Source organism: Oncorhynchus masou, chromosome 14, assembly GCF_036934945.1.
Source record: "Oncorhynchus masou masou isolate Uvic2021 chromosome 14, UVic_Omas_1.1, whole genome shotgun sequence".
NCBI classification, from domain to species: Eukaryota; Metazoa; Chordata; class Actinopteri; order Salmoniformes; family Salmonidae; genus Oncorhynchus; species Oncorhynchus masou.
The window spans coordinates 17,014,040-17,023,906 of record NC_088225.1 but is presented as its reverse complement, the minus strand read 5'-3'; the positions used below and the strand labels follow the sequence as shown (position 1 = coordinate 17,023,906).

The following is a 9,867-nucleotide window of genomic DNA, read 5'->3' as shown; positions in this document are numbered from 1 at the left end:
TGGATATATTGAAGCAACATCTCAAGACATCAGTCAGGAAGTTAAAGCTTGGTTGCAAATAGGGCTTCCAAATGGACAATGACCCCAAGCATACTTCCACAAGTTGTGGCGAATTGGCTGAAGGACAACAAAGTCAAGGTATTGGAGTGGCCATCACAAAGCCCTGACCTCAAACCTATAGAAAATTTGTGGGCAGAATTGAAAAAGTGTGTGTGAGCAAGGAGGCCTACAAACCTGACTCAGTTACACCAGCTATGTAAGGAGGAATGGGATAAAATTCACCCAACTTATTGTGGGAAGGCTACCCGAAATGTTTGACTCAAGACCCAATGCTACCAAATACTAATTGAGTGTATGTAAACTTCTGACCCACTGGGAATGTGATGAAAGAAATAAAAACTGAAATAAATAATTATCTCTACTATTATTCTGACATTTCACATTCTTAAAATAAAGTGGTGATCCGAACTGACCTAAAACAGGGAATTTTTACTAGGATTAAATGTCGGGAATTGTGAAAAACTGAGTTTAAATATATTTGGCTAAGGTGTATGTAAACTTCTGACTTCAACTGTATATTGGTAGTAAAAAGGAAACATTTTTTAAATTCTCCTTTAGTAATACAATTGTAGGCAGAAGTTGGTAGAGTACAGTATATAATAGCTCTTCCTAGGTTCTGCAAACTATGTAAGACATCCTGTAACTCATATAGCCTCCCCAGTCCTCCTTGCGTGACTTTCCCTGTCAACGTTTTAATAAATCTATCCTCCCCGACAGCAGCAACCATCTTGTCAGCAATTAAAAGCTCAGAAGTGGGTTTGACCAAAACTTGATATTTCATCATAAGTACAGGGTCATAACAAGATGAACGAGTCTAAGCATCTTCTGACAGGTGGCTGTTTTCATCAGGCCTGCGACAGCCTTGTGTTCTCAGAGCATCAGCCATGGTCCAGACAGGAGTCTGAGCGTAGGCGGTTTCCGCCTTCTGATAGTTTCTGAAGGGCACAACACTCAAAACAAGTGTTAACACACACACACACAGAGGTCTCCTAAAGAGGAGACCTTACAGTTTATCATAACACAATGTATTAACCCTTTAAAAGGTATGAAGCCTTGGTTTAACCCCCTTCAGAAGTCATCTGGGACATAGATCAGCAGGCAGATTTATGTAGCTCTGCCCACCAACTCGTGGTGTGGGGGCTGTGCTTTGGCGAAGTGGGTGGGGTTATATCCTTCCTGTTTGGCCCTGTCCGGGGGTATCATCGGATGGGGCCACAGTGTCTCCTGACCCCGCCTGTCTCAGCCTCCAGTATTTATGCTGCAGTAGTTAGTGTCGGGGGGCTCGGGTCAGTTTGTTATATCTGGAGTACTTCTGTTTTATCCGGTGTCCTGTGTGAATTTAAGTATGCGCTCTCTAATTCTCCCTTTCTCGGATGATCATGCCTCAGGACTACCTGGCATGATGACTCCTTGCTGTCCCCAATCCACCTGACCGTGCTGCTGCTCGTTTCAACTGTTCTGCCTGCGGCTATGGAATCCTGACCTGTTCACCGGACGTGCTACCTGTCCCAGACCTATTATTTGACCATGCTGGTCATTTATAAACATTTGAACATCTTGGCCATGTTCTGTTATAATCTCCACCCGGCACAGCCAGAAGAGGACTGGCCACCCCTCATAGCCTGGTTCCTCTAGGTTTCTTCCTAGGTTTTGGCCTTTCTAGGGAGTTTTTCCTAGCCAACGTGCTTCAACACCTGCATTGCTTGCTGTTTGGGGTTTTAGGCTGGGTTTCTGTACAGTCCTTTAAGATATTAGCTGATGTACGAAGGGCTATATAATTAAATTTGACCTACCCAGTAACCATTCACTCAACCGTTATACAGAAAGGTCAAGTATCTAAATATACCAGAATATTCAATTGCTATCAACAATATATACACTTCACAGATGAGCAGAATAGGAATCCTCATTATGACTCATGTTGATGACTCATGCCTGCTTAGTGAATATTTTTCAGTAAGAAAATAATCTCTCTCCTTTCAGTAGGAGAAAATACAAAATAAATGGAAACATGAGCCAGTTTCTCAGATCTTTATTCGAATGTAACAAGGAAGTATTTTCTGTGTGATGCAGGCCACCTGGTAACTAGTGCAATTGCCACACCTTAGGGTTCTTGTTCATCTAGAAAAAGAGGACAGGGAGTAGAGAGAAATAAGGGGGAGAGAAAAGGACTTTAAAACCAGTAAACATAAGTAATTCAGATTAATGTAATGTATTGTACAAAAACTCAACTATTAATCACATTACTTACAAACCATTAGAATACAATCACATAAATAATTTAAAGTGTTCAGAAACCACTGCCCACACATTGTAATGTATATACAGGGCTTTCGGAAAGTATTCAGACCCCTTCACTTTTCCACATTGTAATCCATTTTAGAATAAGCCTGTAACATCATTTCCCCCTCTCAATCTACAAACAATACCCCTTAATGACAAATAAAAACAGGTTTAGACCTTTCTGCAAATTTATAAAAAATGTAAAACTGGAATTTCACATGTACATAAGTATTGTGACCCTTTACTCAGTACTTTGTTGAAGCACCTTTGGCAGCGATTACAGCCTTGGGTATGATGCTACAAGCTTGGCACACCTGCATTTGGTGAGTTTCTCCCATTTCTCTGCAGATCCTCTCAAGCTCTGTCAGGTTGGATGGGGAGCGTCACTACACAGCTATTTTCAGGTCTCTGGACTTTCGATCTGCTTCAAGTCCGGGCTCTGGCTGCGCCACTCAAGGACATTCAGAGAGTTGTCCCGAAGTCACTCCTGCGTTGTCTTGGCTGTGTGCTTAGAGTTGCTGTCCTGTTGGAAGGTGAACCTTTTTCCCAGTCTGAGCGCTCTGGAGCAGGTTCTGTACTTTGCTCTGTTCATCTTTCCCTCGATCCTGACTAGTCTCCCAGTCCCTGCCCTGAAAAACATCCCCACAGCATGATGCTGCTACCACCATGCTTCACTGTAGGGATGGTACTGGCCAGTTGATGAGCGGTGCCTGGTTTCCTCCAGACGTGACGCTTGGCATTCAGGCTAAATAGTTAAATCAGACCAGAGAATCTTGTTTTATATGGTCTGAGAGTCTTTAGGTGCCTTTTGGCAAACTCGACCTCTACCGAGCACACCACCATTCTCATCGACGGGGTTGTAGTGGAGCAGGTTGAGAGCGTCAAGTTCCTTGGCGTTCACATCACCAACAAACTAACATGGTCCAAGCACACCAAGACAGTTGTGAAGAAGGCACGACAAAACCTATTCCCCCTCAGGAGACTGAAAAGATGTGGCATGGGTTGCATGGTACGGCAACTGCTCGGCCTCCGACCGCAAGACACTACAGAGGGTAGTGCGTACGGCACAGTACATCACTGGGGTCAAGCTTCTTGCCATCCAGGACCTCTATACCAGGCGGTGTCAGAGAAAGGCCCTAAAAAAAAATTCATAGACGGTTCTCTCTGAGACCGCACGGCAAGCGGTACCGGAGCGCCAAGTCTAGGTCCAAGAGGCTTCTAAACAGCTACTACCTCCAAGCCATAAGACTCCTGAACAGTTAATCAAATGGCTACCCAGACTATTTGCATTGCTGCCCCCCCCCCCCTCTACTCTCTGTTACTATCTATACATAGTCACTGTAATAACTCTACCTACATGTATATATTACCTCAATACCGGTGCCCCTGCACCAGTACTCCCTGTATATAGCCCCGCTATTGTTATTTCCTGCTGCTCATTTTTCCCCCAATGGAAGCAGAATGCACCTAAGCTCAATTTCAAGTCTCGTACCAAAGGCTCTGAATACCTAAAAAGGTATTGCTTTGTTTTTTTGCAAATAATTCTAAAAAACCTGATTTTGATTTGTCATTATGGGGTATTGTGTGTAGATTGATGAAGGGAAAACAGTTCATTTTAGAATAAGGCTGTAACGTAACAAAATGTGGAAAAAGTCAAGTGGTCTGAATACTTTCCAAATACCCTGTGAACATAGTACAGGTACCGCATAGTGCAATGGTGGCAGTCCTCACCTTCCTCCTCCTCATCCTCTTCATCATCATCATCATCTTCTTCCTCATCTTCATCTGAGCTGAAGGTTCCGTCAGGCAAGCTATACACGCGAATCACTTGCTGTTGGCAAAAGCACACAATGATGATATTGACTCTCTGTAAGGAACACTAACATTTCTAGGGCTCTGTGTGCAGACACTGTCAGACAATGGGGGAAATCAACTACTACAAGTTGCAGAGACAAGTACTAGTCTTTCAATTCATTGGCAGCGCTCTACAGAAACAGTCAAGGGCATGCTCTGCTCCATGGTCAGCAGTCCCGGGCTCACCTTGTTGGGGTCCTTGAGGATAAGGTACTTGCCCTCCTCCAGCTTGCGGCAGATGTCGATGACGCAGCGTAGGATGCCCCAGGCGTTTTCCATGCTCAAGTTGATCTGGCTGGCAAACTCAGTGGGCTGGAACTGCTGGGTGCCCAGGACCACATGGCGCGCAGAGTCCTTCGCGTGATAACGAGACACGTACCTAGAGACAGGGGAGGGCAGGGGATTTAACTGATGGAGGTCATAACCAGGTGAATTTATGGACAATTTGAAGGGGGAAAATGGTTGCTGTGAACAGTATAGTCGCACTTGACCTGTGTGTGTTTTTTTGGGGGGAGGGGGGCACTGACCCTAGCTTGAGGTACTCTGAGCCAGCCAGCATGGCACAGCAGGTCCAGCGGGCCAGTTTGTAGCTGTTGTTCTTCAGCTCGGTGGCCAGAACAGCTCCTCTCTGAGAGTCCAGCTTCTGACGCCAGTCCACTCCATTACAGTGCTTAAGACAAGAACAAAACATTCAACAACATTAAGCATTAGAGGGGAAGTTAACACTGCATTTCATCCCCAGAGATAGTACTAGATATTTGATACTGTATTTTCTGTCATCACTCGTTCCTCCTCTTACCCGGGAGTCCCACTCGTTGAGGGTCTTGACGTTGATGAAGGACACCTCTCCGTTGGCCCCGGTCATCACTCCATCGTGCTCACAGCGTACAATCAGGTCAATGTCCTCCCCCAGCTTCCAGCGGCGGTACCTGAGACAGAAACAGGTGAGTTCACAGGGCTACACATCTACACCCCTCAACACTAACCCAGAGTCCAGCAGGACACATATCATGGATCATTTTAAAAACAGGAGTCCCCAAACAAATGTAAAAGACTTCTTACAGATGTGAATTAACTAACTGTGATTAGATGGTCTGACTGATTAGATGGTCTGCAGTAGTGAGAGCAGCACGGGTCAGTACCCACCTGTAGGCAACAGAGGCCACCTCACTCTTGTCTATGTCCTCCTCTACAAATGGGTTGGGGTTAGGGAACTTGTGCCTCTCCCCGCCCTGAGGGGAAACAAAGACACAGCATCCTATTAGAACTGAAAGAATTAACATCCAATTTAAATGTATTCTTTACAATGGCATAAATGCTTGGACTTTTCCCACATCACACTTAGATTGAAGGAATGTCACTAGACATTGGTGTATAATCGTAGTGGTCTTACCATGCGCAGACACTGCTGGCTGAAGTTATGGTTGATGTAGGTAGCCTCCATGGCCAGGTTACGGGGCGAGTTGAAGGAGTTGCCCTCATCCTGTGGTGGCTCGTTGGCAGTCTCACTCACCGTCAACAGATCTGATATGTACAGTTACAGATGATTAGATGCCGAATGCACAAAAACCAAACGCACCCCTAAACATTGGCATTATGACAAGAAGACTTAAATATTAGAGAGTTTTATATAAGGTAAACTACTGATTCACTAGTAAACAAAACTTCCTTGACCAGTCAGAGTTGGACCAACAGCTGAATAGATTAACTTGAGAAAGCCTCACCAAAATCAGAGTTGTCTCTCTTGTCAAAGAAGAGCTTGTTGCCCACTCTCTGCACGATAATGTCCCAGGAGTTGACTGAGCGCGTGCAGCACATCAGGGTGGCCAGGATGGCATCGGTGGCAAACACATTGCCCTGGGTCTTAGCCAACTGCAGAGAGGAAGGTATAGGTAACGATTTACATCAGAGCAGAGAACACACTCTACAGGGCAGTAGACATTGTAATAATCATGTTTTTGTTTCTGAAATGTGTGAAACCATTAGTTCTGGACAAGAATGTTCAGACAAAACAACAAAAGGACTGAATTAATAATATGTTGCTGTGGCTTATTGCACCTGGCACAGTGCTGTAAGTGTGGAATTGAGAGGGTGTACCTTGCGGATGACAGGGTCGTCGGTGGTGGTGACTGTGTGAAAGATCCTCTTGATGCTCTTGAGAGGCTTCTCGTTGCGAGTGGTGACGCGGTCGAAGGCCTTGTCGTAGTACTCCAACGCACCACAGCACTCACTGAGGGAGAAAGAAAATCAACTGACTTTACGTGGATATGATATTGTCTTCCAGTAGAAACATAAAGGGAAAAAACAGACCAGACTTATTGCAGGTGAAAAGCAGCTTGAACATCATGTTATTTAGACTGTGGGTTTTGTTCTGAACTGTGAGACAGACTGTAAAAAATATGGACAAAGCCATCGATGACATCACCCCATTGTTTCCTATGAGAATGCTCAGTGGCGCATTTCATGATAAGGAAGTGTCATCTCAGCACGTCACCATCCTTTTATACAGAGGAGTTGTTGAAAACCTACTCTATGAAGTGACATTGAAGGCTAGCTCAGTGCTGCTCCCTCTCATGGAGTATCTCAAGTTGAAGGCTGTTAGAGGACTGCAGGCTGCCATTAGCATCTAGATTATTCTTATAACTTTGTCTGTGATTTTAAAGTAATCGGTTCAAGGACATACATCTGGTGAAATAGAAGCCATTATTGATACCATGATTGCATTTGAATATTTTGTTTATATACATCCACGAATACTGACCACAAAGAGCACCATTTCCCCTTCCCCTATGATGGGAGATCCTGTTTTCTGGAAACAATGCATGCAGTAAAGTACCGTGGTTGTTCATCAACTTGAACTCAATGCGAGGGGGCACTCATTCTCCCCTGGATTGAGCACAGATGCAGTGTTGATTAGTCACTCACATGTCAGTGGGGTCCTCCACCTCCATGTATCTCATCTTCATCAGCCTGGGGAAGTCCATCTCCTCCTTCACCTCCCAGTCACTCCGGACCTCCACCGACGAGTCCCGGGGTTTCAACTGGGCCTTGAAATGAAAGGTATGAGGGGGGAAAGGGAAAGGGGAGGGAGGAGAGACAGGCACGTATGGTAGCGTTAGCAGGTGTTTGGGAAGACAGTTGCCAGAAACTTCATACGACTACATCAGATGTTATCTGAGGAGTATCATAATACGGTACAGATGTCCGGAGGTGCACTGATGTTGTTGATCTTCCCATACCTGGGATTTCTGGTCCCACTTCTGACGGACACCAAACTGCTTCTGGAACTTTTTCTGTAGGCGCATGCGATCCCTGGACAGAGCCACGTGAGATTAGACAGAGTTATAGAGAGAACCAGAGAACAACATGTGTTTTAGAAAGCCACATTAGCAGTGGATTGGCTAAACAACTGCAGGCAGCTCACCTCTCCTTCTGCTTGGCACTCTTCGGGAGGGTCTGCATATTGAACTGGGTCATGTTCCTGCGGTCCTTGTCCCTGCGCAGATTCCTCTGGAAAAACAGAACAAAACATCCTGTCATAGAAAAGGTGACACAGAAAAGCCTTTTTGGGGTACTGTGTGTGTATGTGGTCGAGCAGGTTAGTCTTGTACCTGTGCAAACCTCATGCGGTTCCTCTGGTAGGCCGTCTTCTGCGTCTTGGCAGTGTCCACCAGCTGGAAGCTCGTCTCGTCCTCCTCATGGAAGTAGGCATACTGACTACCACCCCCAAACTGAGATGAATACTTGTCTGTCAAAACATTCAACCAAATGTCAAATGGTGGCATCCCATGGTCTGAAATACCTCAAAATCAATATTGAATATAGACATTTAGAATAGGCAATATATTCTGGATTATGTTTACACTATATCATGTTATTATCGTGAATCCTACAATACAATTTAACACACTTGTGTATCTCTTGTCCTGGTAGGTTGCTCCTGTCCAATCAGCCACCTGGACAGATGGACAGAAAAGTAAATCAGTCAGCCTAAGTTCCTCCTCTTGAAGCAGGGCAAACTGCTGTTTATAATTAAAGGTGAGAGGCAGCAGAGGAAGACCAACCTTTCCCAGACGGTCTCCTTTACTAAAGGGCTGGTAGGGCATGTCCTTAAACTTCTCAGGGACAGCACAGGGACCCCACCCAGAGGGATTGTCCTGGATCTCAGGGGCATGGAACTTTGCCATGGTCTGAGGTTAGGGCAGATGTTGTAAACATTTAAAATGAAACGCAAATTTGAACAATATCTAGTTACCTTATACTATGTATATTATATAGACATTTGATGTATATACGCAAGTGGATGATAAGATTAGTAACCTAGGCTGCGGGGTCTCAGACAATGAACAGCACTGTTTTCACTCAGCAATGCACTAACATTAGATAGGCATTTCAGTTTGCGCAGTGGCCTAGTCATCACGGACCCAGGACACATAACTATTGGATTAGTAAGAAACTGCCAACGATAGACTATTTGAATATTGGATTCTCTGCATGATGAGTTCTTATGCAATGTACAAGTTATAGCTAACGTCGTTATCTACAATACCCTAGCCTAAGCTTGCTAACGTTAGCCAGCTAGCATTATATTAACGGGCGACCAAGTTAGATAACTTAGCTTACCAAAAATGTCACAACACCCAAATCTAGTAAGGGGACATTAATCGGGGACATCAACAAGTGAGCGCAACTACGTTCTGTTTCCATATGGACACTATGGCAAGCTAACCAGCATGCTTGCCAGATCGTTTGCCAGGTGGCAGATAGGCATCTGCTAAGCTAACGGCGGTGGCAGTAACATCCACTCGAGTACATCTCACATTATGTTTACCCTAAACGTCATTTTAACCATGACATGTTCATACATCTTTATATGTCTTATTCGAATCTCACCTTTGAGATTGTGACGACCAAACGGCAGCTTTTATTCGGCAAATCAGCCGAGTCACAATTTTCTTCTAAAAGCGCCGTAGAAAAAGGAAGTGGAAAAGTACCGTAAAGAGTTGTTTTCCGGCAGACTGTAAGCTTTGTGGCATATTGCTGCCTTTCACAGGTCGGAGTGTGAATTGCACATTTTGTTAAAAAAATATATATTGCCCCACCATCTACCCCTAGATATACACCACTATCCCCAACAAACCCACCACCCTTCACACTACTTTGGCCCTAACATCCTACACCAGACCATCACCCTGGGAGGCTGGAACCCCTTCTCTCAAATCCCACTGTAGTTCTTCTGCGCTAAAATCTCGACATCCAAAATGTCTCTGCTGCTTCTACCACCAAATCAGTCTTCTGGGATTTCCTTTCCATCTGTACAGTAATGACCATAGCAATAAATGCAAAGAAGTCAACCTTACTATAGCACAAACTGTTTGGTTTACTCTATACTGTCCCAATATTCACAGTGATCCTCTCAGGCTCCCTCACCCTTTCTCACCATCCTCTACTTTCCTCACTGTTTTTTGTTATGGTATTTTATTAGGATCCCCATTAGCTGTTGCTGAAGAGGCAGCTACTCTTCCTGGGGTCTAGACAAAACATTACATAATACAGAACATCAATAGACAAGAACAGCTCAAGGACTGAACTACACACATTTAAAATAAGAGCAATAGAACAAAAAAAAGGTCAGACTGACAGTTACACACATTACTGACAGTTACTCAC

General features: G+C 44.6%; 1 protein-coding gene across 2 annotated transcripts; it reads right to left on the bottom strand.

The window, feature by feature from the left end:
- Positions 1–2,076: 2,076 nt before the first annotated feature.
- On the bottom strand, positions 2,077–9,197 carry LOC135554389 (eukaryotic translation initiation factor 3 subunit D). Of its 2 annotated transcripts, none has more exons than XM_064986676.1 (16): positions 9,091–9,197; positions 8,262–8,387; positions 8,108–8,153; positions 7,809–7,945; positions 7,622–7,707; positions 7,437–7,509; positions 7,123–7,244; positions 6,295–6,427; positions 5,922–6,069; positions 5,591–5,721; positions 5,344–5,429; positions 4,997–5,126; positions 4,725–4,867; positions 4,384–4,576; positions 4,075–4,174; positions 2,077–2,181 (listed from the first exon to the last, which is right to left on the bottom strand). In XM_064986676.1, exons 2-16 carry the CDS (start codon positions 8,382–8,384, stop codon positions 2,165–2,167), a joined length of 1,668 nt encoding a protein of 555 aa, XP_064842748.1. In that variant the 5' UTR covers positions 8,385–8,387; positions 9,091–9,197; the 3' UTR covers positions 2,077–2,164. The 2 variants fall into 2 exon arrangements, with proteins under 2 accessions (XP_064842748.1, XP_064842749.1); XM_064986677.1 differs by having other exon boundaries at positions 7,123–7,238.
- Positions 9,198–9,867: the final 670 nt, after the last annotated feature.

Bases quoted from the DNA above. Each gene is read 5' to 3' on its own strand.
- LOC135554389 (XM_064986676.1), bottom strand. From the start codon at position 8,384: ATGGCAAAGTTCCATGCCCCTGAGATCCAGGACAATCCCTCTGGGTGG. The intron at 7,510-7,621 runs GTGAGCTGCCTG...GGCTCTGTCCAG, and splicing joins AGTGCCAAGCAGAAGGAGAG to GGATCGCATGCGCCTACAGA. The intron at 7,245-7,436 runs GTATGGGAAGAT...TTTCATTTCAAG, and splicing joins AGTGGGACCAGAAATCCCAG to GCCCAGTTGAAACCCCGGGA.